General features: G+C 37.8%; 1 protein-coding gene across 7 annotated transcripts in view; it reads left to right on the forward strand.

The window, feature by feature from the left end:
- Nucleotides 1-26,046, forward strand: part of Ufd4 (ubiquitin fusion-degradation 4-like) — a 716,632-nt gene that overhangs the window by 279,808 nt on the left and 410,778 nt on the right. For all 7 annotated transcript variants that reach the window (XM_067153526.2, XM_067153530.2, XM_067153527.2 and 4 more), the window contains exons 4-6: nucleotides 1,275-1,509; nucleotides 4,227-4,454; nucleotides 13,964-14,123. In XM_067153526.2, coding sequence (XP_067009627.1) covers nucleotides 1,275-1,509; nucleotides 4,227-4,454; nucleotides 13,964-14,123 — 623 coding nt within the window. The remainder of the gene's footprint in view (nucleotides 1-1,274; nucleotides 1,510-4,226; nucleotides 4,455-13,963; nucleotides 14,124-26,046) is intronic.

The following is a 26,046-nucleotide window of genomic DNA, read 5'->3' on the forward strand; positions in this document are numbered from 1 at the left end:
TTGGAGTGTTGCTGGAATGAATTATGACAGGGAAAACCGGAGTACCCAGAGAAAATCCTGTCCTGCCTCCACTTTGTCCAGCACAAATCACACATGGAGTGACGGGGATTTGTACCATGGAGCCCAGTGGTGAGAGGTCGGCGCGCTGCCGCCTGAGCCACGGAGGCTCGCTGATACCATTATACACACTAATTTAGATATGAATATCAAGTGATCCTTTGTTTGCACTTGCTAAGGAAATTGTGAGGCTGGCTTCTAGCCTTGCAGGTCCAGTCAATTGTGCTTCATCAGTTGGTTAATGGAGGTCAAGTGTGAATTGGTGATGGGTGCAGCTGTGCTCATTGGGCTCTGTAATGCAGTGATAGAATTGGTCACTATTACTTCGGTAAAGTTTTTGAGACTTGGAATATCACATAACTAAAAACATCTCATTTCTTTGGTCCTAAATTTAGAATTGAAGCTATGCTCTGATTGTTTTTATTTGGTCTAAGTTCAGTAACTTTATATGCTTTTCACTTTGGATAATAAATTATCATTCAGATTAGTTGCATCTGCCAGACATTACGCACTTACAACCGTAGTATAATAATAACAACCGTAGTATTGTATTACTCGGTTAATTTCCTTTATTATCACTAAAAGAGTTCGTACTTAAATAGAAATTTTATTATATGCAGCAGGTAATTGTAAAATGCTACAAGAACTTAGACCTATGCTTATGACTTGGTCTTAATGACAGACTGTGCTGAAAGCCTGCAGTCTAATATCTTGGAGCTTGAAAAGAGGTGCAATGAGTATGTTATGAAAATTATTATTTTCTTGACTAAAGTGATGTTAGTAGGGAAGAAATCTTAGGAGGATTGTATGTTAGTTTGGGAATACAAAAGTAGAACACGTGGTTCATTTTAACTACTTAGGATGTGTATTCTCCAAGGATGATAGAGTACCAAGGGAAAGTATGTTACTCATATTGAGGGATTATGGGGTTAAGGGGCAGACCAAAACGACAAAGGTTAGAATGATTTTTTTATCATTCAATGTTACAAGGTATGGAACTTAGCCAAGTCACTGAGCCAGCAGCAAATAGGATTTGTGGATGCACTTGGTTAATTCACAGAGGCTTGCTGGCTGAAAGCTAAAAGGTATAAGAGTCTGTAGTGAAGTTTATGTAAAGTAATGTGTGTATGTATGTTTGTTCCTTAACGATCCTTAATTGCATGTCTTGTAGTGTATTATAAACAAATTTAATGAATAATGGATGCTCCATTTTACAGCTGTCCACCACGAACATTCCTGCCGGCCTTATGCCGCATCTTTCTGGATGATTGTGCACCGGACAATGTCTTGGAGGTTACAGCACGGGCTATCACCTATTATCTAGATGTTTCTGCCGAGTGCACACGACGCATTATTGCCATGGATGGTGCTGTCAAAGCTATCTGCAATCGCCTTGTGGTGGCAGAGCTGGCATCACGTACCAGCAAAGACCTTGCCGAACAGTGTATTAAGGTAGGTTGGAGTCTGAGATGTATTCTCTGTTTATCACATTATGCTGTTATGGTAGAAATGTGTAGGTAATGTCAGGGTGTATTAGTGTGTAGAGTGGAATGCTTATTATCCAAACTAATTGAGACAAGGTATTGTTGGAATATTAAGTTTTTCGTACAACTGACCCTAGAAGCAGAGTGCATAAAATTTGAGGGTTTCTCTAATATTACTTTGCAGTAGTATACTTACAGATTACAGTAGAAATGACATTTTCTTATCCCATGCAGTAATGGCTGAATTTTTGTTCTTTGAACGCAGGCTTCCATTTTTTTTATCAGCGAGATCTTGTATTTCATTCGGCAGAAGAAGTTGAGTAAAATAGCATTCAAGTTGTTTTTCATATCTCATCATCACCATTCCCAAGGCAGCAAGTTCCATGTGTTGACTCCTTATTATTGTCACCATCACCTCCATCTTTGTCTTGTTTCATTAACTGTAGCATTTAATGTTTCCTGGATACATTTTTTAATTTCATCTTCATTTAAAATGTTAAAACCTGTATTAGCATCACTTGTTGACCAAAGTTTATCTCAGACATTTTAAACATTGTCTTCAGTCATCAATTCTCATGACTATGTTAACATGTAGTAATAGTCTCGAAGACTGAGCTTTTTCAGAAAAAGCAACAACGCTCTCTTGGTCATAATCTGTTTGCAGTAAGCACCAGAAAACTTGCATCTTATGAAATCTTCTCAGTTTTTCAATTACACCTTTATCCATGGGTTGAATGAAAGAGTGATGTTGATGGAAATCACACTACATTGAGGTAGTCCTAAGTTACATTACTTTTCCACTGACTGAGCTGAGTAGTTCAAGTGGCAGAGTGCTGGCCTTCTGAGCTCAAATTGGTGGGTTTGATCCCGGCCCAGTCTGGTGGTATTTGAAGGTGCTCAAATAAATCAGCCTTACATCTTTAGATTTACTGGCAAGTTGAAGAACTCCTGCTGTACAACATTCTGGCACTTCAGCATCTCTGGACACTGTAAAAGTAGTTAGTGGGATGTAAAGCATTGATGAAATGTGAATATGAAATGGGGACTAATTAATGAACGTAGATTTTCGTGGCTCATTGTATTAACATAAAGAAATAAATGAACTGGATTAAAGCCACTATATATATATTTATGTAATAATAAAGCCAAGCTTTCAGCCAAATTTGCATTGGCCTTCATCAGGGCATGTGAAGTTTTGCCTCAGACAGTGAGCAAAGAAATTCTCTGAAGGAACGTGGAAGATATGCCCATACTATCCACGGCCTACCCCACTATCTGGACTCAAGGATCGTGGCGCTGTGCTGTGGTGGTTGGGAGGGAAGTTGCTGATTCACCGCCCTCTGTTGACAGTTTGAGTGCGTCCCGCTGTGCCATGGTGGTGTTATGCATGTATTTCTGCAGTACAAGTCTCCATGTATTTGATAACTTGAAGTCGTCTTCCCTGTTGATGTTATTTGGGCGCAGCTCTATCTCTATGGCTTCCCTCACAAGACGAACATAGAAGTCTTTTACAGGCGCGATGACCTCAGCCTGGTCAAAGAGGATTTCATGGTCTGTACTGTAGAAATGTTCTGCTATCGCAGACTGGCTTATAGCGTTCTCCGTGAAGGATGAAAGAGCGACATTCTTTACTGACCTGATGTGCTCTTTCACCCTGGTGCTAACAAGCCTTTTTGTCATGCCAACATATGAACAACCACAACCACATGGAATTTCATATACGCCCGGTGTTTCAAGATGTGGTTTTTCTTTGACTGGCCGAAACAGGATTTGAGCTTTCGGTCTGCGGTGAAAACTGGAATTATATTGTACTTCTCAAGAATGCGGCCTATTCTGTCAGTTATACCTGCCACGTAAGGAAGGAATACTTTTTTTTTTCTTTTTGCTTGTAGTCCTGGTTGGTACTATCCTAGTTAGGCTCCTTGATCTTCACAGTTCGTGTTATGTCTCCTATGCTTCCCACAGCAGGTCATTGCTTGTTCCCTGTACACTCCTTTGTTACATGGCCTGCTTGCTTCCTCCATCAAGTCATTGCTTGTTCTCCATCAGACATTGGAGGTGAGCATCATAAATAATTTTTCTCCTTTTAAATTTATTTTCTGTATGTTTATTCATTTCTTAATTCTGGCTATCATTTCCAGATTTACTTCTTTGCCTGAGGTCCTAAGTGAACTTCAGGACATCATATCATGACAAGGAGATCATAACCATACATTTTGATATTATATGTAATTTAATGTTATTATTATTCCTGCAACATTGTCTTTGTGTGTTATACATAATTTGGCAGGTTCAATCCTGGCTCAGTCCGGTGGTATTTGAAGGTGCTCAAATACGTCAGCCTCGTGTCGGTAGATTTATGGACACGTAAAAGAACTCCTGCAGGACAAAATTCCGGCACCTCGGCGTCTCCAAAGACCTAAAAATGTAGTTAGTGGGACGTAAAGCCAGTAACATTATTGTTATTGTTATACATAATTTTTATCTATCACATAATCTGTTAAATTTATTTGGCTGAAGATGGCCACTAAGTGGTTCAAACCAGTCCAAGACTTACGCAATATCATTTACTTGATATATATTGCAATGAAAAGGTTTACTGTAGTTGTTAGTTTTCTGGAAAACATTTTTTCATGTGCATTTTTATCATTTTTGTTTTCTCACATTGAATGCTATCTTTTTCAGGTGTTGGAATTGATATGCACACGTGAAGCTGGTGCAGTATTTGAGGCTGGAGGTTTGAACTGTGTATTATCATTTATTCGGGACAATGGATGTAGAGTTCACAAGGATACTCTTCATTCAGCTATGGCTGTTGTGTCGCGGTTATGTACTAAAATGGAGCCGCAGGATACGTCGCTTCCGACTTGTGTTGAATCTCTCTCTACACTTTTGAAACACGAGGATAGTCATGTAAGTCTTCTATGCCTGCATGATTATTCTACAAGTGTGGTGTATGTATATATGTTCATTCTTCCTTTTTCATTCAGACTGATTAAAATACAGTAATCAGCAAGTACAGTGTGTACAATAATAATCTGTTTAGGCTATTATAATGATGTAACTATTTCCAAAGTTGTGATTGGTATCAATTCAGGTCTGGGTTGGATGGTTTGAAATGGGTGACTGGGAATCCAGAGGTGGCTGACTGCGGCCTGCATGGGAAATCTACAACTTGTAAGACACTTCAAGGATATCCAACATTACAACTATGGAAGAGGGTCAAAATTGGAACTTAAAAATGGGGAAGATTTGCTCTAACGTAGTAAATTACAGCTTGTTGAGGAATAACTCGGGCAACAAGAAATTCCCGTGTGTAGCATCTCAGAAATGCACTGGAAGGGGAAAGACACTTTTTGAATCCGGAGACCATTTGGTGTACATCTCTCGCAACGATACCACTTGCGAACAAGGCATGGTATTTGTGGTTGAGAGGAAGCTTACAAACTTTACTGAGGGATACAATCCCTGTTCATGGTATCTGCAAAGTCATGTAAGCTACATTTGATCCGAGTACCTGCTCCTACTTGTCACGTAGACACACTGCCTTGAGGGGATAGTTGATAGTTGATAGTTTTAGATTTAAATGTATTATCTTCATAATTGGTGACTTCAAAGCCAACTCAAGCCAACTCTTCAACTCAAAATGACCATTTTTGCAGAGTAGTAGGAAAATATGGTATTGTACAAAGAAATGGAAGAGGAGAGTCCCTCCTATGTAATTTTTGATAGGCTTGATACCTTATTGTAATTGAATACCATATGCCATTATCACTCTCAATGGTGGTTTACTTGGATAGCTCTGAACCAGATTGACTACATGATCGTCAAAAACAGATGGCGCTCTTCCATCTGCAATGTGATGCCAAAAACCAATGCTGAATGTGGCTCATACTACTGCCTTTTGCAGGCAGAACTAGCTTTAAAATTGCACTCCACCAAACAGTCCACTGTGCAGAGAGGGGTACCAGTACTCACAACATTAGTTTCAAAAGTCTCACCTAAAAACCCCACCCCCAAAGGCCACCAAAAATAGCAAGGAGTTATGGCCAGCCATCAAATGCTGGATCAGCGATGCAATGGAAGTTTTGTGGACCCAAATCCAATAATCATAAGGAAACACTGGTAATCTGAATCAACTATGGACCTGGAAGACAAGCATCATGCTTTTCAGCTCTGCCAGTCTTGCAGTAAAAGCCACAAGAATGAAAGAACACAACCACAAAATAAAGAGAAGTTGTTGGAAAGACAAAAGTTAGCATATGTAAGGAGCATGTCCAGAAATAGAGCAGTACTCAAAATAATGATGAGCCTTCAGAATTGTATGAAAAAGTTTGATTATTCTCCTGAGACTTTAAACCGAAGTTAGGAATTGTAAAAAATGAACAAGGCCAAATAGTAAGAGATCAATGGAATAGTCTGTGGACAGAATACTGCTCTTATCTCAACCATGGCACATACCAATCAGTCAAACATGTATATCAGCCATGATAACCAGAAATCAGATGTACTTAAATCCAAAGTAGAGAAAGCTATAAAAAAGCTAAGCAGTTGGAAAGCTCCTATAATGGATGATGTTACAGCTGAGGTAATAAAAGCCATATTCTCTGCTGAAATTGAGGTGATACATAGACTTAGTTAATATGGAAATCCAGAAAATGGTCACAGTATTGGAATGAATCCATATTAATCTCACTAAGCAAGAGAGGCAACCCAACATACTGTATTGCAGAACCACCTATGCAAGCAACATTTTATTGAACAACATCAACAGAACACCTTTCCTCCATTCACAAATTGCAGAAAAGCAAACAGGGTTTATGGTTTGAAAGGGCACATGAGAACAAATATTGAACATCTGACAACTGATAGGGATGGTCAGAGAATTCAACATAACTATATTAATGTGCTTTATCGACTACAAAACAGCAAAGTAAAGTGAGACAAACTGTGGATGATTCTTAGCAATATGGGCACACCTTTGCATTTGATTTTGTTGTTAAGGTAAGTTTATAAAGGAAGCACAGTAAAAATCTGGATAAGCGAAATGCTTTCCAAAATGTTAAATCAGCTGGTGTCAGACAAGGATGTATCCCCTCTCCAGTTCCAACGTCTATAGGCAGTTCGTTGTGCGCATGGTTTTTGAGAACTGGGATGGAGACGTCACAATAGATGGAAAACTGATCAACAACCTGAGGTAGGGTGCATATACAGTGAACTTAGCATTTGATGAAATTCAGCTCATGGCTGTTATGAACCATTAATTAATATTAAGAATGTCATTATGGTCCGTATTGAATCGAGATTTACAATGCTTATTGAAGATAAAAGGTTTCCACCTATTCAATACACTGACATAGTGATTCCATTAAGACATCACATATTTATTATAAACATTATGGTGTACATTATGGTACCGGTTTCGGCATCTCGCGTGCCATCATCTGCCATTGAGAAAAAAATTGCAAGGTATGTTGGAAGAATATATTTAAAAAAACTATTAGTACAATATAAAATGTAAACAGAGCATACTATTCTGATTAGCGAATCTTGTATTCATATATATACATTAAAATATATGTGACTAAGTAGCAAAGACCAATTAATCTTTAGGAAGTTAAATACGTCTTAAAACACAATATTATCTTGTATGTCAAAAAGTCTGTTAATAGTTAAAAATGTCTGTAATTGGCCTAGAAAAGTACAAGGATTTTCTTATAAAATTTATCATCAGTCCTTCAGTAACATCTGACGTGTTGAATACATAATTTCGAGAACATTGTTCTTTGGTTAGGTGTGAGTTATACGTATTTATGTAAAACAGTTCCCACAATATATAATTGTAATATTAATATTGTATACAAGCTTTTGTTCCTTTTCAAAAAATACCACAGTCTTTGTGTGACTATTGTAAAAACATCTAGTTGTTGATATAATTTAACCTTGAACTCTGTGTTCATAATATTGTTTTAAAAATATAATAATGTATAGCTGAGGTCGTATGTTTATGGCTGAGATCTTGAAAAATTGTTTCAATGTCAGGTGGAATTGGACAGGTTAATATTGATCTCGAACAAGCACGGACCTAACAATAGAGAACGAATTGTGAATTTGGTGTTGGAATTCCGAAAATCAGAAGCGGCGCTTTGGAAAAGAAGGGAACAATTAGGTATGAAACTCGCCTCTTGCTTGATGTAACTGCGTGTGGTGTTTGTGAGGAACTGGATTGTGAAGTGTCAAGCGACTGCCAGCAAGCGTCAGCTGTTAGGCGGGGCGTGTTAGGTAGGGGAAGGGGAGGTTGCGGTAGCGTGAGACTGTATGTCAGGGGGGCGTGGGCTTTGCTAGGGATAACAAGCCAGCGTGTTGCATAATGTTTTGTGTACTAATTGATTTTTAGGTGTTTTTAAGTTATTTATCACTGAAATAAGCATATCAAATAAAATTGTAGGTTTCTCCGAAAGATCATTGAGATAGTAATTAGTATTGTAATACTGATCTAATGTAATGTAACATTGCTCCATCAGGTCTAATAGTAGGCCTTTATTCATTGTTTCAGTGATGTCCAAATTGTTGCTAATACCATGAAAATTATGTTTGTATTCTTGTATATGCTGGCCTGTTGCTGAAAATTTCCGGTACCTAATGGCACTAATATGTTTGTTGTATCTAATATTAAATGATCTCCTGGTTTGTCCGATATAAACACTGGAGCAGTCGTTGCAATGAAACCTATAAACGCCTGATCTATCAAACGGATTGGATACATTGACCAATTTAGAATTATGAAAAATATCAAGGTTTCTGTTGTTAGTCCTAAAGAAAATATTGATGTTTATTTATATTTTATTTTTTAAATATTTGTTAGTCGGAAAATGTCAGGGTTAAACGTGAATGTTGCATAGGTTTTTGCTTTAGTTGCTTCTTTTTGTAACTTAGTCCTGGGCTGGTGTTTGAACTTGTAAATTTTGCGTTCTATAAAACTTTTGTTATAATCATCATGGGATGCGATCTTGTGTATAGTGTTGAGTTCTTTCTTGAGTTCTGTGTTAGACATGGGTACATTAAATGCTCTATGTATTAGACTATTATAGGTAGCTCTATTATGACTAGGAGGATGTACAGAATCTTGTTTGATCATCATAGCTGTATGTGTTGGTTTCCTGTAGATTTTATATTTAAAAGAAAATGGGAGTCTGGTGATGGTTAAGTCTAGAAAATTTAGGGTCTTATTACTTTCGGATTCTATTGTGAATTTGATATCGGTATCAATGTTATTAAGGTGTGTTAGGGTGGAGGGTGCATCAGTAATACGTTGGTTCATGATTATAAAAGTATCATCCACAAATCTAGACCATAAGGCTATATTATTGAATGTCTTGTTTTTTCAATTTCTGTGTGTTCCAAAAAATCTATGTATATATCACCCAGGATGCCTGATGCCGGTGAACACCGGCCTAGGACTAAGTTACAAAAAGAAGCAACTAAAGCTTAAAACCTATGCAACATTCCCTTTTAACCCTGACATTTTCTGACTGACGAATATTTTAAAAAAAAGAAACATCAATATTTCCTTTAGGACTAACAACAGAAACCTTGATATTTTTCATAATTCTAAATTGGTAAATGTATCCAATCCGTTTGATAGATCAGGCATTTATAGGTTTCATTGCAACGACTGCTCCAGTGTTTATATCGGACAAACCGGGAGATCATTTAATATTAGATACAACAAACATATTAGTGCCATTAGGTACAGGAAATTTTCAGCAACAGGCCAGCATATACAAGAATACAAACATAATTTTCACGGTATTAGCAACGATTTGGACATCATTGAAACAATGAATAAAGGCCTACTATTAGACCTGATGGAGCAGTGTTACATTACATTAGATTAGTATTGCAATCCTAATTACAGTCTCAATGATCTTTCGGAGAAACCTACAATTTTATTTGATATGCTTATTTCAGTGATAAATAACTTAAAGCTGTGAGCTTGCATCCGGGAGATAGTAGGTTCGAATCCCACTATCGGCAGCCCTGAAGATGGTTTTCCGTGGTTTCCCATTTTCACACCAGGCAAATGCTGGGGCTGTACCTTAATTAAGGCCACGGCCGCTTCCTTCCAACTCCTAGGCCTTTCCCATCCCATCGTCGCCATGAGACCTATCTGTGTCGGTGCGACGTAAAGCCCCTAGCAAAAAAAAAAAAAAAACAAAAAAAAAAACAAACTTAAAACAATTAGTATACAAAACATTACGCAGCACGCTGGCTTATTATCCCCAGCAAAGCCCCTCACGCTACCGCAACCTCCCCTTCCTCTACCTAACACGCCCCGCCTAACAGCTGACGCTTGCTGGCATTCGCTTGACACTTCACAATCGAGTTCCTCAAAAACACCACACGCAGTTACATCAAGCAAGAGGCGAGTTTCATACCTTATTGTTCCCTTCTTTTCTAAAGCGCTGCTTCTGATTTTCAGAATTCCAACACTAAATTCACAATTCGTTCTCTATTTTTAGGTCTGTGCTGGTTCGAGATCAGTATTAACCTGTCCAATTCCACCTGACATTGAAACAATTTTTCAAGATCTCAGCCATAAACCATACGGCCTCAGCTATACATCATTATATTTTTAAAACAATATTATGAATACAGAGTTCAAGGTAAAATTATATCAACAACTAGATGTTTTTACAATAGTCACACAAAGATTGTGATATTAAAAAAAAAGGAAGAATAGCTTGTATACGATATTAATATTACAATTATATATTGTGTGGAACTGTTTTACATAAATACGTATAACTCACACCTAACCAAAGAACAATGTTCTAGAAATTATGTATTCAACACGTCAGATGTTACTGAAGGACTGATGATAAATTTTATAAGGAAATCCTTGTACTTTTCTAGGCCAATTACAGACATTTTTAACAATTACCAGATTTTTTGACATACACGATAATATTGTGTTTTAAGACGTATTTAACTTTCTAAAGATTGATTGGTCTTTGCTACTTAGTCACATATATTTTAATGTATATATATAAATCAGGGGCGGTTTCTCCATAAGGTTGCAAGTTTGCGCTACCCCCATTACATTTTTATGTTTATTTTAGGTAAAGTTTTATCATTTGGATTACTCAACTACTGTACTATATTTTCATTCAACAAAACAAACCTTTAAAGAGCTTGAAAGAGCAAATATTGACTACAGGGTACTTTACAAGCCAATGCTCTTAGATGTTCACTGCAGGAGCCGAAAAGTTTGCAGTGGGAAGTCGACCTGAGTTAGGATGAAACTTGGGCTCCTTGAGGGGTGCGCGGGGCTGCTAGAAGTGTGCTTTTTGGCTGCTAGAGGGGTTCGCGGGGAGAGGAAAAGATAGGCGTGGCTTCTTATACATTGCTTAAATGGAGGTTTATCAACCTGGCTCCTCCTACCACGGCCTACTGGATCCCTCGCTGCGCTAAGGAGCTGCCTAGAGCGACGCATCAAATCGGCCGTGCTCCTACGTAACCAACTACTAGCGAAGTCGCTAGAGACCGCTGCTGCTCAGTATGAGATTCTCTTATAGAACAGGAGTGTCATCTAGCGACACCGGATGGAAGTTCATCTGCTGGATCACGGCCGGTTGGATCCCTTGCTGCGCTCCGTAAGGAGCTAGCTAGAGCTATTCGTCCTGGCTAGAGCGACGCATCAAGTCGGTCGTGGCTGGATATATAACTAATGTCTCTAAATTTAATAATATACACCACCATTTCTTTCAGTATAGTAGTGAGCTTTGTTATGTGCGTACAAGCTAAGTAGCTTATTGATTTCATTGTGTAAACATTCGTGTCAGCATGTGTGTCTTTATTATTGTGCGTTTTTATCAGTTAGTGGTATTTTGCCAGATCATGAATTCGGTGCAGTCTTTAATGTCTAGGCCGTTTCTCCAACGGACTGCCGAGGAACAATCCGAGGTGAAACGAATGGGAAGGCCAACGCGACGTTTAATTTCGAAACCAGATACATTACAAAAGGATATTCTTTCAATACCGGAATTAGGCTACTTCAAAGTGTTTCATTTCAGTATAGTAAAAGAGTTTTTAAATGAAAAATATTAATGCGTTATAGTAATATTCCTGAAAATAGAAATGTAAAATGTTTGTTTTATTTTTAATAATAAAAAAGTATTGTTGATGTATCTAGATTTGAAAATTAACCTGTAATCATATCATTGGTAAAAATTGTGCACCACTGAACTTTTAAACCACCAGCCGCCACTGATATAAATGCAAGACTCGCTAATCAGAATAGTATGCTCTGTATATATTTTATATTTTACTAATAGTTTTTTTAAAATATATTCTTGCAACATACCTTGCAGTTATTTTCTTAATGGCTGATGATGGCATGCAAGATGCCGAAACCGGTACCATAATGTACACCCTAATGTTTATAATAAATATGCGATGTCTTAATTGAATCACTATGTCAATGTATTGAATAGGTGGAGACCTATCTTCAATAAGCATTGTTATGTACCAACTGAGCAAAATAAGTGCAAAATTTGCGCCTGAGGTAAACGGTAACAAGACCAAAGTAATGATGATAAACAATGTCTGCCAGTTAAAGATGTAGGTGGTTATGGAGTGGTGGTAAAATTTATCTACCTTGGTTGCACTGTAACAAATTCCAGTAAATGTGAGAAGGAAATGCGAAGAACTGCAATCACCTGAACAGCCTTGGTGAAACTGAAACATCTGGAAAGGTAGTCACATATCCAGGTCTATAAAATTGAGACTAGTCAACAAATCTCGCTTCTCTAGTCATCATAAATGCTGCTGAGACATAAACTGATTTGAGTTGGGGGTACAGAAGGATGCTATGCATTCCATGGATAGCACATCAAATTAATTATACTGAAAGAACTCAGAATTTTAAGCCTGACTTTTCACTAGAATCCAGCAATAAGTGCAGAGATTCTTCGGCCACATGGCGGGAGGCAACTCTTTTGGCAAGCTGTGGGCACATTGGAGGGTTCACGCACAGAAGGGGCCACCCTCGAATGTGATGGATTACACAGATTGTAAATCGTACTGGATTAAGTTTCCAGACAACAATTCACGTGGACAACCAGAGAGACGCTTGGAGAAGATTTGACTCTTGAAGTCACCACATCCTTTCGTGGAAAAAAACCGTAGGAGGAGCCAGCAGTTCATCAGGCCATCTGAACATGGAGTACAGATGGTTCTCACAGTAGCACCCAACCTCGGAACAAACACTGCTTGGTGGGTTCCAGTGTTATTTTCCCTACTGAGGGAACTCTTCTGTCTGAAGCTAGTCTCCTTATGGTTTGCATTATTTTTTTAAGTCTGATTGGATGGACAAGAAAGGACAGAGTAAGAAATGAGGATATCGGAAGGAAATCGGTGTAGGAAGGAAAACAACAACAATATTGGTTGAGGAAAAATCTGGTGTTGGTCTGATGATGGAGGAGGGAAGGATACCAAAGTGAACGATGGAGGCTGAGAGTGAAGGAAGATAAACTAGAGGTAGGCCCAGAATGAGGTGATTGGTCTCAATCAAGAACGGTATAAAATGAACGAATCTGGATTGGAATGTGGTTGAGGAGCAGTAGTGGTTGGATAGAGGAAGAGTGATAGTTGCCATTAACATCCCAACCCAACTGGCACTGGGAAAAAGTAAAATTGATGATTGTGTGCAAACAGAGAGTCAGATTACTTCCATAAAAACTCAAAGAATGTTGAATTTATCCCATGCCCTTAAATATCACAAGAATTCATGTTAAAGGGACTTACTGATGTCATCAGCCACCATTTTCGTGGTTAATATCTCCAAATATTTTTGTATATTTTGTTGTAGAATGCATCTCACAAATTGACCCATTTCTTAAATTTTCACTTTTTTCCTTTGCAAAATTCCAAAGTGCTGTTCAGAGGTTTGAGGATTACAAACCTAAAGAAATTGATCATATCCTCCTCACATTTAATGGTTGTTAAATTGACAGTTTCTAACTAGCTAGCTTTGAAGGTAGATATCTTGGTGGTTTTGTCAGTAATTATACACCAAAGTGGAAGAGTGGACAAATAAGTACAGTTTTCCTTTCCCTCACTGTATCATCCATACTGGGATTCTTTTCAAATCCTAAGTCATTACTCACATTCCTAATCCATAAATTGGATAGCAAGTGAATGTTTGCAGATATGTTGGTAGAAAAAGTACCATTTACTCGTATATATCGCATTTTTGTTGGAAAATTCAAGCTTAAAAATTGGGGTGCAAGGTATAAGCGGGAAGTTAGTAAATCAAACTTTATTAGAATTAAAGCCCTTTCTAGATTTAATAAAATCTCACAAAGTGGCATAATAGATGTATATTACTGATTTTGACTGTAAAATATTTCCTATTTCAGGTTGCAGAAGGAGCTCTTCGGTGTTTTGCATCCTTGGCAGACCGCTTCACACGGCGAGGAGTGGATCCTGCCCCTTTGGCTCAACATGGTCTTGTGACTGAATTGCTCACTAGGTTATCCAATGCTGCTGGTCCAGTTGCCTCAACATGTGCAGGACCAGGTAAAGTGTTGCAAATTTACGGAAATATGCACAAGTAAGAGGTCAAGCATACATCTTTTTTCTGGTAAAATTGATCAGATTCTGTACTTAAGGAAGCTGTATGGGAGTGATATATTTTATTTTAAAAATTGGATAAATTTAGGGGAGCATTAAATGAGTGGGTGTTAGTTAAAGATGGCTAACCATCATAAAAAGGAAGAAATATGAATACAAACGGTCTTTTTTGAGTCGGGCTAACATTGGCGAGATCTAGGCGGCAGCAAAATCAGGTTTACTGAAAAGGGAAGTCCTTTTCATGTGTATTTGTGCCAGGTGAATGGATGGACTTAGTGAAAAGAACAACCATTGCAGGTAATCAGTCACAAGTGATAAGTTTATCAGCACCAAACCTTTGTTACAAAAAGTTGGAAAGAGGATGGTCTCTGCAAACAAGCAGAAGTAATGTTTCAGTAAATACGTTAAAGAAAGATGAACCATTTAAGTGTGTCTTAAAAATATTTCTTTTGTCCTTTGCCCCCAATCTCCATCTTTGATAGGCCAGAGAATTTGTTAAATCACTTTTGTTTTGAAGATATTGAGCTATCCATGTTTCAAAGCCATACAGTACAATTAGACGAATGATGTTATAGATCTTGATCTTTGTTTGACTTGAAAGGGCTTTTTGTAGGCTAAAGAAGTGCCTTTTACCTCCCTGGATCTTCCCCTTTACATCAAAGTCCACTTTGTTACATGTGGTGATTCATGCTCACAGGTACTTGTATTTATCCACCGACTGGAAGCCTGTAGAGACAATGAGGCCTGGTCTTGTTTGGATCTTGACATCAGCATACAGTACTCAAGAGGTGCCAACCTTTGAAGTGGTTCCTTTGAAGTGGTGATCAGTAATGTTCCCCTCCCCTGCTTTCAGAAAATTTTAGAATCAAATCCAAAGCATGCTCCTCCCTTCTCGATAATGACACCTCCTTTGCCCTTCCTGACAGCAACCGGTTCTGAAGTATATCATATTACACAATAAAATGTGCACATTACTTGTTAGTTCTGTGATATAACATTCTTTGTAGCTTGTTTTGCACCCAGCAGCTGCTTTTCATTGTAGGTTTCCTTGAAGCATTCTTCCCCCCGTGATGACCTTTTCGCCTTCTGAACAATAAGCAGTTCCAGTGTACATGTGCTTACTTGTAGACTTGAATAGTCTGATGTTTCCTATCAACACTGAAAACTCTTCCTGCGGGAGAGTTATTGTCCGGTACTCTTAATACTACAAATACAACATTACTTCCGGTTTCACAGTGGAGAAGAGCAGGGTAGAGCTCCTTCACTCATAATAAATTTCACAATGCTCATGGGTAGCATAAGGAAGTAACGATCGAATAAGTATCATTCCCACAGTAATGCTCGAAAGGATTGGACTTTCTTCTTCTTTCCTTTTGTTTCATAGAATTTTTTAAATATGTTGCTTTTCCGTAATAATTTACCATTTGACTGTAATGGCATAATCGTGAGGTGAAATCTGTAATAGTTTGTCATTCTAAGAACCATGGAAATTAATTGAAACAAGGTTTATTCTTTGTTTCCTTTTTATTTTTCAATGGTTGGTAACAGTGTGCTACACTTTGCTTAAGCTTAGATCTTGTGCACTTGATGCATTCTTTGAACTGTCGTTCATCAGTAATTAATCTGTGTGGCAATTGTTTTAGATTAGATTAAAAGTGTATTTATTTTGATGCATGTTTCTTTAGCAAAATTCATTTACCTAGCTAAACCTGGAAACTGGAGATGGTTTAGGATGATGATGATGAAACCATACCTCATATGCATTGATAATTTTGACATAACATCAACATATTTAATATCATGTAAGACACTCTTAATTGCTGTGCATGTTATGTTTATGGACAATAACTTTACTTAGTTCATAGTATACTCTCTGTTATTATGGATTGAGGACTATCTTCCCATATTTCTCTTATTATTCTATTCTCAACGACTTACGTTATATAAAGTTATATCAATCAAAAACACATTCTCCTCTTTATACATCTTTACCAAAGAAAATATACTTCAACACTTAACGTCATATCTAAATCACATTATAGTTCTTGCATATTCACTCAACCTTACAACATAAAGTTGTGTGTTCTAAATTATATGTCATTCATGTCCAATACAAGCTTATTGTGAATTCTTCCTAGGTTCATAATATTTATTGAAGATATCCTGTTCACATTGCAGTATTTATTAATTCATTTAGATGATCTTTAATATAGTTACTCTTATTGTGGCAATTTATTAACACGTATGAGCCTTGAAATTAAACTATCACCAGTAAAACATATCCTACCACATCGATTGTATGATTATGATACACATGTCAAAATGAAATCCATTATGTCCCAGTCATAGGCCTATGCTTGACTTCAGAATATTTATATTTGTTCTAAGAATATCTAGGAAGATTCTAATTATTCCTTCTCAAGCTACCTTGGTCATTACATTCTTTTTCTTAGATTTAATTGCGACATAAAAATACAAAAGGAATAACAGCAATATATCCGTTTGTATGTCCACCCACTTATCCGACATGGATTTCACCTCGTCCCATGTTAGTTGATGACTACATAATATTCTCGTTGAGAGAGAGTGGAATGATTAATGGCAAAGTGCACCAACCTCGTTTAAGATTCGGCTAACCAGTGTGTACATAAACATGGTTTTAAATTTAAGGACTGGTTAGAGGGAAGTGTGGAGCACCATTCTTAATCAGTCAGCAGAATTAAACACTACCCTGATGTTTAACTGGGTAGTGAAGAATAGTGAACACGCTTGGTGATTTCGTGTTTATTTTTGTTAGAAGGAGGAATATTAATTTATTCTTTGCTGGAAGCTGGAAGTACTTGTTAGAAACATGGATGAACAAAAGAGAAAAAGGTCGTCCAATTTTTCAGATTTTGAAACTGATATTGTGGCTGAATTAGTGATCAGACACAAAGATGTCATAGAAAATAAAAAGACAGATGGAGTTACAGTAAAGCAGAAAGATGAAACATGGAAGAAAGTCGCAGAAGAATTCAATTCTATTGCAGGTAAGCAATTATATTTCTATGTACTATTGTGATTTAATACAATATTTCGAGTTAGGTTACGAAAATCGGTCAACAGAATATATAGTATGGCAGACTATTTCCTGTACAATACTACAAAACTACAACTGAAAGTACTAGGATTTATTTATTCTCGAAAAATTGTACGACAAAACAATATTAATGCACCGGAGTATTATAATTTTATTTATCTGTGCTATTGCAGTTTAAAGCCTTCTAAATTCAGATTATTTTCAAAAACACTACTCCAAAACTATAATTAAAAGTATGTACTCTTTAATTTCATAAATAGTGAAAGCAAAATAGTGTTATCACACCAGCATGTTATAGTTCTGTTCTTTTTTTCAGGTGTCTCTTGCAGAAGTGCAAGAAATTTGAAGACCTGTTCGAGAACTTGAAAAGGAAAAAAAGAAAAATATGTGCAGACAATAAAGTGATGATGAATGCAACTGGTGGTTGTAACTTTAAGCCCATATTGTCTAAAACTACTAAAACAGTTATGGCCCTAATACAACAGACTAACACTCCACTTATGTACGCTCATGACTCAGATGCTTTATACCAAGGACATGTGAATGAAGGTAAGTGTAAGGACACAGAGTATACTAATGCAATTTTTATCAGGCATTTAACAGTTAACCTCCAACTAAACATTTTAATTACACATTTTCTTATTTTTTCAGTTTTAGTCCTTCCGTTTGATGACGTGGAACTGGAAGAAAGATGTACTGAAACTGAAGCACATGAAACAGGAACACTGCCAGCTGTAGTAGCACCATCTGCTGACGTGGGAGAAACTTGTACTCAAAGTCATGGTCAAGCTGAAGCACTGAATCCGTTACTCAAACCTCCCATAAATTCAATGACACAACCAGCATGCCTACCGTCTTCACATACGGCAGTACAACCTTCAACATCAGCTGATACTGTATTATCAGATAGAGCTAAATCTTGTTGGCATAGACTGTCAACACCCAGAGACAAAACAGATTCTTGTGAAAGAACTTCAGTGTTGGATTATCAGTTAGAAGTAATGAGAAAGGAACGTGAGAAAGAAATGGAAACGAGTTAAAACTAAAAATTGTGAAAGAAAAACTAAAATACTGGCAAAAGATGAACAAGAACGAAGATTTGCCAAACTAAGTGGGTTTAGTATAGCAGTGAGTGTTATTATTAGCCTACTTTTATTTTTATTTTCTATAAAAGTCGAGTTAATTTGTGTTAGTAGGTTAGGACGATGAGGAGTGTGACCGGTCGATAGAATACTAATTTTGCTAAAGTGTATTGTTTTCCTAAAAGTTAATAAATTTCACTCACCTGAAATGACCATTAATTAAAGCCTGGCATACAGCTCTGCCAGCATTGTCATAATTTCTGTACATTTGGTGTACTGGATTTAATTGTTCGCCATATTTGATATCAGGACCTCGAGCTTGCTGGAGCTCTTCGATAATGTGCTGAACCATTAAATCATCCGGACGGTTTTCTTTTGTTGTTGGAATTTCAATATTGTTCAATAGTGCTGTAGCAACAATTATATTTAGAGCTTTATGGACTTCACACCTCAAACCAACAGAAAGAGCAGGAAACCTCTGTTTCCATACACCATACTGTCTTTCTACGGTATTTCTGGTCCTAATGTGTGCCTATTGTATATATGCTCTTCTCTGGTTTGTGGGTTCAGCAGAGGTGTTACGAGAAATGGCTTGCACGGATACCCACTATCTCCCAATAAATAACCATGTTGTATTTCACGTCTCTCGAATTGTGCCCTCTTACTGCAGTTCTGAAATATTCTACTGTCGTGGACAGAACCAGGCCACCTAGCTACAATATCTTTCGCGAGTAAATTACTGTCACTTATTGTCTGACAGTTAATGGAAGAATAACCTTTTCTAGTCCGAAATATCTCAGCATTTTCTCCACCTGCAGATCTGATGCAAATGTGGGTGCAGTCGATGGTTCCAATTACAACAGGGAATCTAGCAATATTAAAAAAGCTTTCCATTACCTCCCTCTTTTCTGCTTGCGATGTTGGGAAATAAATATAGCCTTGACTGAAGGAAGCTATAGTACAGTAGAACCTCAATTATATGTTCCCGGAAACTACGTTTTCCCGTATTATTTGTTAAAATTACATTGTCCCACGAGCATCCTAATTAAATCACGTTGTAAAAAACCTGCATTATCCGTTCCTCGAAGAAATGATTTCCCGGATCAGCCGTCCAGAAATTTCAGTCCCATCAATGCTAAAACCTCGATCACACGTTTTTCAAGAAATTGTGTCTTACGAAAGGACGGCTACGGCATACTTAAGGATCTTGGTGTTGACGTCCCGTCATTGCGGTAATTTGTACTGAAAAAAAGCGATTGGTGGTGAATTTGCGTAAGGGATCATCTTAGCATCGCATTCAGGTAGTATTGTTTAGAGAATCCTCGGAAATCATAAAGCAGAGAGTGCGCACTACAATTGGAAGGAGACAGGGTGCATTTCGACAGCACAAGTTTCATCAAGTGTTTGTACTTGCAAAACGTCTACATTATGTCCAGGGTTAGATATTAGTATTTTAATATTATCGTAGACGATTATGTTAACGAGACCAGCACAGATGTTGCACCTTACATACATAAAGCCATGCGAGGTTTTGGGATTGCCTATTACTGTTTTCGTTCTAATATAAGACTGGGAATTTAATTTTTTTGTGTTGAAATGTTATAAAAGCTGCAGTCATTTTATTTGCGCACGTTACATTTAAAAATTTTGTATCATTTCGTGCTCGAACCGACTTGTATAGTGAGCGCGCTTTCCAGCTGAGCTCAAGGTCGCGAATAATCGTAATTTTGGAAGTGTTAATGATATTTTTTCTCTTTCCAATTTGATTGTGATTAGTGATGGACAGAAAAAAATAATAAAAAATTTAGTGATAAAGGTAAATAAGCCTTCCATGCTAAGTATATCAATTTATCATACCGAAGTCGTGGGAGAGTTCCTCGAACCCAAACAAATATAAAGGCTAAAAAGGTTAACTTAAAAAAAAATGATAAAACATCTCCATGCATTCGAGAACTTGAGGATTGATACTTTCAAAACCATATTCTCCAGTTCAACATAACCTTTAAAAGTTGATGTAGGCCTAATTTACGCGGTACAAGATTTCCATAAACTGACTAGGAACAGTATACCGGTGACCAAATTACAAGATTTAAAAAAAAAAAGGGATTTTGCCATCATGTTGGACGCTTTTGTATCTAATGTGCTTTATTTTATTAGATTAGAGAATTAAAAACTACTTGTGGTAGATTGTTGTTTGGCTTGGCATTACGGGTATTAGATTTTTTGAAGAGTTCATCAAAGTTGCTGAACAGAAAGAAGTTTTCAAAGGAATATGACGAAGTTTCCCCGGTAAAACTGAATCTAAAGTTTAGAGATTTTTAAGTCGCGTACCGGTAATAAACGTTTGAAGCCAGCCCCGCGGTCTAACTTGCCTGCCTCTCACCCGGAGGGCCCGGGTTCGATTACTGGCCAGGTCAGGCTTGAGGGCTGCTTCCAGGTTCAGTCATTTTACGATCATGGTACCTGTAATTGAGAAGCTATTTAATGGTGATATGGCGACCCCGGTCTAGAGAGCCAGGAATAACGGCCGAATTACGTACAATGCGGTCGTGAAAATTCAATATTCATTGACATGCCCCATAACGGGCGACTTAAATGCACTCTGCAGTGTGCTAGCAGCAGTGCCAGACCTGTAGCTCAGATCCTTTCAAACAGAACAAAGATGGCGTAGGCCACCATAGCTCAATTGGTAGAGCAACCGACGAGAAATTGGGAGGTTGTTGGTTCGGATCCCACTGGTGTCCGGCTGGCCATTTTTGTTCTGTACTTAACATCTCTTCAACACGTACTACATGTACGTAACACGACCTAATATGTTGAAAGTCTGTTTCGAATACGTGGAACAGGTATTGCTGGCAAATTTTCAACGGGTTCTCGTCGATGTTATGATGCCAATTTTAAGTTAATGGCTATTAAACACTCGCAAATGTATAATAATTGTGTAGCCGCAAGAAAATACGGCACAGGCCTAACCAAAGCAAATATTCGGCGTTACCGTGAAGACAAAGATAGCTTAAAAATGCGTACTGCACAAAAAATATATTCAGTGGCCCACAACAAGGACGCTTTAAAGAAGTCGAAGATGAAATTGTGAGGTATGTGCACAAAAATGCATGGGCGGAATTGTCATACCGCGGCGCAATAAACTCGCATCACTAGCCGCTCAAGTTGGCCGAATCTGGTGAGCAAGACGTGCGTGTAGCGGCAGCCATGCTGACGCTGAGTGAAAGTAACAGTTTTATAGTAAGCAAGAATATTTTCCTGATGGATTGTCGTATTGTAGAGGCACGTGGAATGTGTATTGCCGGCAAATTTTCAACGAGTTCCCTTCGATATGAAGATGCCAATTTTAAGTTAATGGTTATTAAACCCGCTGAAATAAAGCATATTTGTACAGCCGCAAAAAATACGACATAACTAAAGCCAATATTCGGCGTGTACAGTCTAAAAATGCGCACTGTATAAGAGAGACATTCATATGATTTTACAAAGCACTTTTTTGGACTGATAATTTTTTGAAGGAACAAGTGGAGGTCGTCTTGGATTCGGAGAAATAACGGTAATATATATTTTTTCAGAATTAAATTAAACACACACTTTCACGTAGTATCGGATTTCGAAAAAACAACAAACAAGTAAGCCGCAACGTGGATGTTATCCGCGAAAATTCAAATTTTGAACAAAGTGATTGCCATTTCATACTGAATTTAATGTGTATGGGGGTTTCCCGACTTTTACAAAAAATCTGATATAACGACAATCCGCTACAGCAAGTAAATTTTTCGCTGTTATGAATTCTCGCTATAACGGACTTCTACTGTACTTCAGATCTTTCAGTGACATGATCATGTTGGATTTGATGCACTCTATCCATTTCACTGCTGGCTGCCCTCGTCTCAGAGACCCATCTACCTTACCAAACATAATAGTCTTTTCCAATGACTCAGAGCATCTCATAATGTATCCAAAATATGACAGCGGTAATCTTGTAATGAATGTCTCTAGAGACAGATCGGGTTTGGTCTTTTGAATGACCCATGCAGTGACCACATGTAGTGGTTATGGGAAAGACTAATGCCGTAGCCATTCTGACTTTAGCATGAAAGGCTATATCTGAACACTTAAGATCTTTTCCAGGCCTTTGAATGCTGCTCTTCCAAGTGCAAGCTCTTGGCAAATTTCTAGACCGTTTCAGCCACTTCTGGTAATAGTTGATCTCAACAAACAGAAACTATTCACCTCTTTGATTACATTATTTATCATAATGTTTGATAGTAAACCTGTTGTCATGATTGTGGTCTTGTTGATATTCAAGCACTGGCCCATGTCCTCATTCTGTTCCCTAACTTTCATTATGATATGTCTTCTAGCACGTCCTTACTTTTAGTAACCAAAGTGGTGTCATTTACCTCATGTTGTATTTTATTTATTTGTCTTTAATAGTGGCGAAGTTAGGACTCTTGGTCCTCTTAAACTCAACCACGACATTGTACAGAAAAATTGTGGAGAATATTAAACATTTTAAAGGAAACTAAAAGAACATAAATTCAAAATAAATGCAACATACTAATTACACCAATAGGTACGTATCATTTGTCGAACTACTAAATGAAATGTAATGAAAAATAATTTAAGGAAAATGAACTAAATTACACACACGCACACACACAGAGTGCACGTTTGTTTATGCATCTAAGAGGTACTTTCGTTAGGAAGACTTGAAAGACTCTAGTTCCCGTCACAATAAATGAGTGATTTTAGGCAGCTAACCTGCTAAAGGAAATGACAAGTGTAGTAACAGAGCATATATTATGCTGGTGAAAAGAGGAAAGGTATGTAAAGTTTGATGACAGGTACTGGGGAGTTCTCTCAGTTAGTGATCTGAACACCAACACGGCTACAGGAAGATTTCTGAGTCCTTCAAATTTTAGGAGGGAAAGGTGCTTGTAATAAGGTGTGACATGAGTGTCATAGCGTAATGAAAATATAAATCTCATGCAGGAATTCATGGTCGTTTGTATCTTTCTAATTTGTTCTTTCGTTGCATCTATGAATACATTATCACAATAATAGAATAAAGGGAGAACTAATGTTTTTATAAGCCTGACTTTCATATTTAAGAGGCGGCCAGAGTCAGTTCTAGATCCACCTTTTCTTTCAAAACATCGCCACTAGTCTCGTTGCTGTCGACAGCTAACTCCACTGATGGTTACATCGCTGGTGCATAGATGTCAGTAAGAAAGGCCAAGGCCGAGCGAACGATTCCCCTCTCACCCTCCAGCGTCACATAGGCTGTCGCCAGGAAGTTGTGATACAGTACTTGCACGGAGCTGATGGTGTTGACATTTGTACGGAATGCGAAACATTCCAGGAAATTATTGAGCATGGGTTAGTGCCGAGCAAATAAGTCAAAATAAGTTACTGTTTCCGACAAAAATAAATGAAATGGCGTATGGCTTTTGGTGCCGGAAGTGTCTGAAGACAAGTTCGGCTCGCCAGTTGCAGGTCTTTTGATTTGACTCCCGTAGGCGACCTCTGCTTCGTGATGAGAATGAAATGATGATGGAGACGACACATACGCCCAGCCACATACCAGAGAAATTAACCAATTATGATCGAAACAGACTCTTAACGTATTAGGTCGTGTTACGTACATGTAGTACGTGTTGAAGAGATGTTAAGTACAGAACAAAAATGGCCAGCCGGACACCAGTGGTATCCGAACCCACAACCTCCCGATTTCGCGTCGGTTGCTCTACCAATTGAGCTATGGTGGCCTAGGCCATCTTTGTTCTGTTTGAAAGGATCTGAGCTACAGGTCTGGCACTGCTGCTAGCACACTGTAGAGTGCGTTTAAGTCGCCCGTTGTGGGGCATGTCAATGAATATTGAATTTTCACGACCGCATTGTAATCGATACAGACTTTTAACGTATTAGGTCATGTTACGTACATGTAGTACGTGTTGAAGAGATGTTAAGTACAGAACAAAAATGGCCTAGGTCACCATAGCTCAATTGGTAGAGCAAGTGACGCGAAATCAGGAGGTTGTGGGTTCGGATCCCACTGGTGTCCGGCTGGCCATTTTTGTTCTGTACTTAACATCTCTTCAACACGTACTGTAACGGTTCAAATCCCGTTACAAGATGATATCTGTATTTTTATTATTTTATCTGTATTATTATTATTATTATTATTATTATTATTATTATTATTATTATTATTATTGTGGCCGTATTATTATTTTATCTGTGAGATTACTATTATTTTGTTATAATTATTATTTATAATTGAGTGTATGCATGTATACGTATATGTAGATTAACATTGAATACCTGTACAGTGAGAGTTTCGATGTATCAGATGTTGGATATGACGTTATATTTTGCACTACTGGCGATTCTGCCAAGTCATTGCTACGTCATGGCTACGTCATCGTGAGCTTGTAGAAATTCGCTCAGAGACTCAGCCGCCCCAGGAGATTTCACCATTGTATGTAATGTTCGAGGCGTTGTGGGAGTATGTCATTGTTATTTCTGGAGATTACGTAGCTGTGTCAACCAACGTCTATAAAAGGTGGATGCATATTGTAGCGTCAGTCATTATTTAAACGGAAGCAGTACAGTGAAGAAGTCAAAAATGGATAAGTGAACAGTCATTAGTTAAACGGAAGCTGAACAGTGAAGAAGTCTACGAGATGAAGAGACCTCAGTCGGTCAGTCAACAAGTGTGAACGAGAGATGGAGAAGACTCAGTGAGCCATTAATTATTGGCCATTGAGAGAGTGAGGACAAAGCTGGTCCCTCACTTAGTTGAAGACACGGACGCAAGGGATTACCATGGAGTCAGAGAGGGATACCATATTGACTTACAAAGAAGTCAGATGATATGGAGAAGAAGCAGTCACAAGGATGTATCACCAAGTTAGGCGTGACACATCTACAGTAAACACCAGATCAAAGGATTACGTCGTAATTACACTCAAAGTGTTGAAGGTCAGTCAAGTGAATCAGTGAGGGAAATATTTCGTATAAATTGTTAAATGTCCGGTCAAGAAGAATTCAAATTCATGCCTAGTTTCTTTCAGTTGCAATGTCATAATTTCATATTCTCATCTGTTTTATCGCAACAAGACTCACTAATTTTTATATATTATTTAAACAATATATTTTGTTCTATCAAACGAATTTATAGTTTTGTTTCAATGACAGTAAAATATCTTAACCTCAAAATTAATGGGGAAACCGAACGCCAATCTCCTTTTCCCAGAACTTATATGGTATGTTGTCAAAAGTAAGCTTATTACCCCACACCTAGAGATAGTCAAGAGTCTCATTCTGTTATTGCTGCACTGAGTGGCAGCTGGCGCCCTTCAAATAACGTATGTGTAAGTAAGCAGGTAACAAGTAAGTGTGAGTACAAGGTCCGACGAGTGTGTATTTTATTTAATAAATGCAGATATTTCATATTTTTCAAGTTAAATCCAGATTTATATATGTTTCAAAAGTTAGACAGTTAGGAAAGTCTCATTTGGCGCCCAACGTGGGGCTCGAAGAAATTCAGAATTTGTTCTGAATGACAGCATATCATGAGTTCATTTTTGGAAGAGTAGGCACATTTAAGCCAACGGAAGTATTACCGGTAAATGTCAGGAGTGTAAGTTTATGATATATATTTGTATTTTGGGGATATGTCAAGGGATTTGAAGAG

The sequence above is a fragment of the Anabrus simplex genome, chromosome 9 (genome assembly GCF_040414725.1).
Source record: "Anabrus simplex isolate iqAnaSimp1 chromosome 9, ASM4041472v1, whole genome shotgun sequence".
NCBI lineage: Eukaryota > Metazoa > Arthropoda > Insecta > Orthoptera > Tettigoniidae > Anabrus > Anabrus simplex.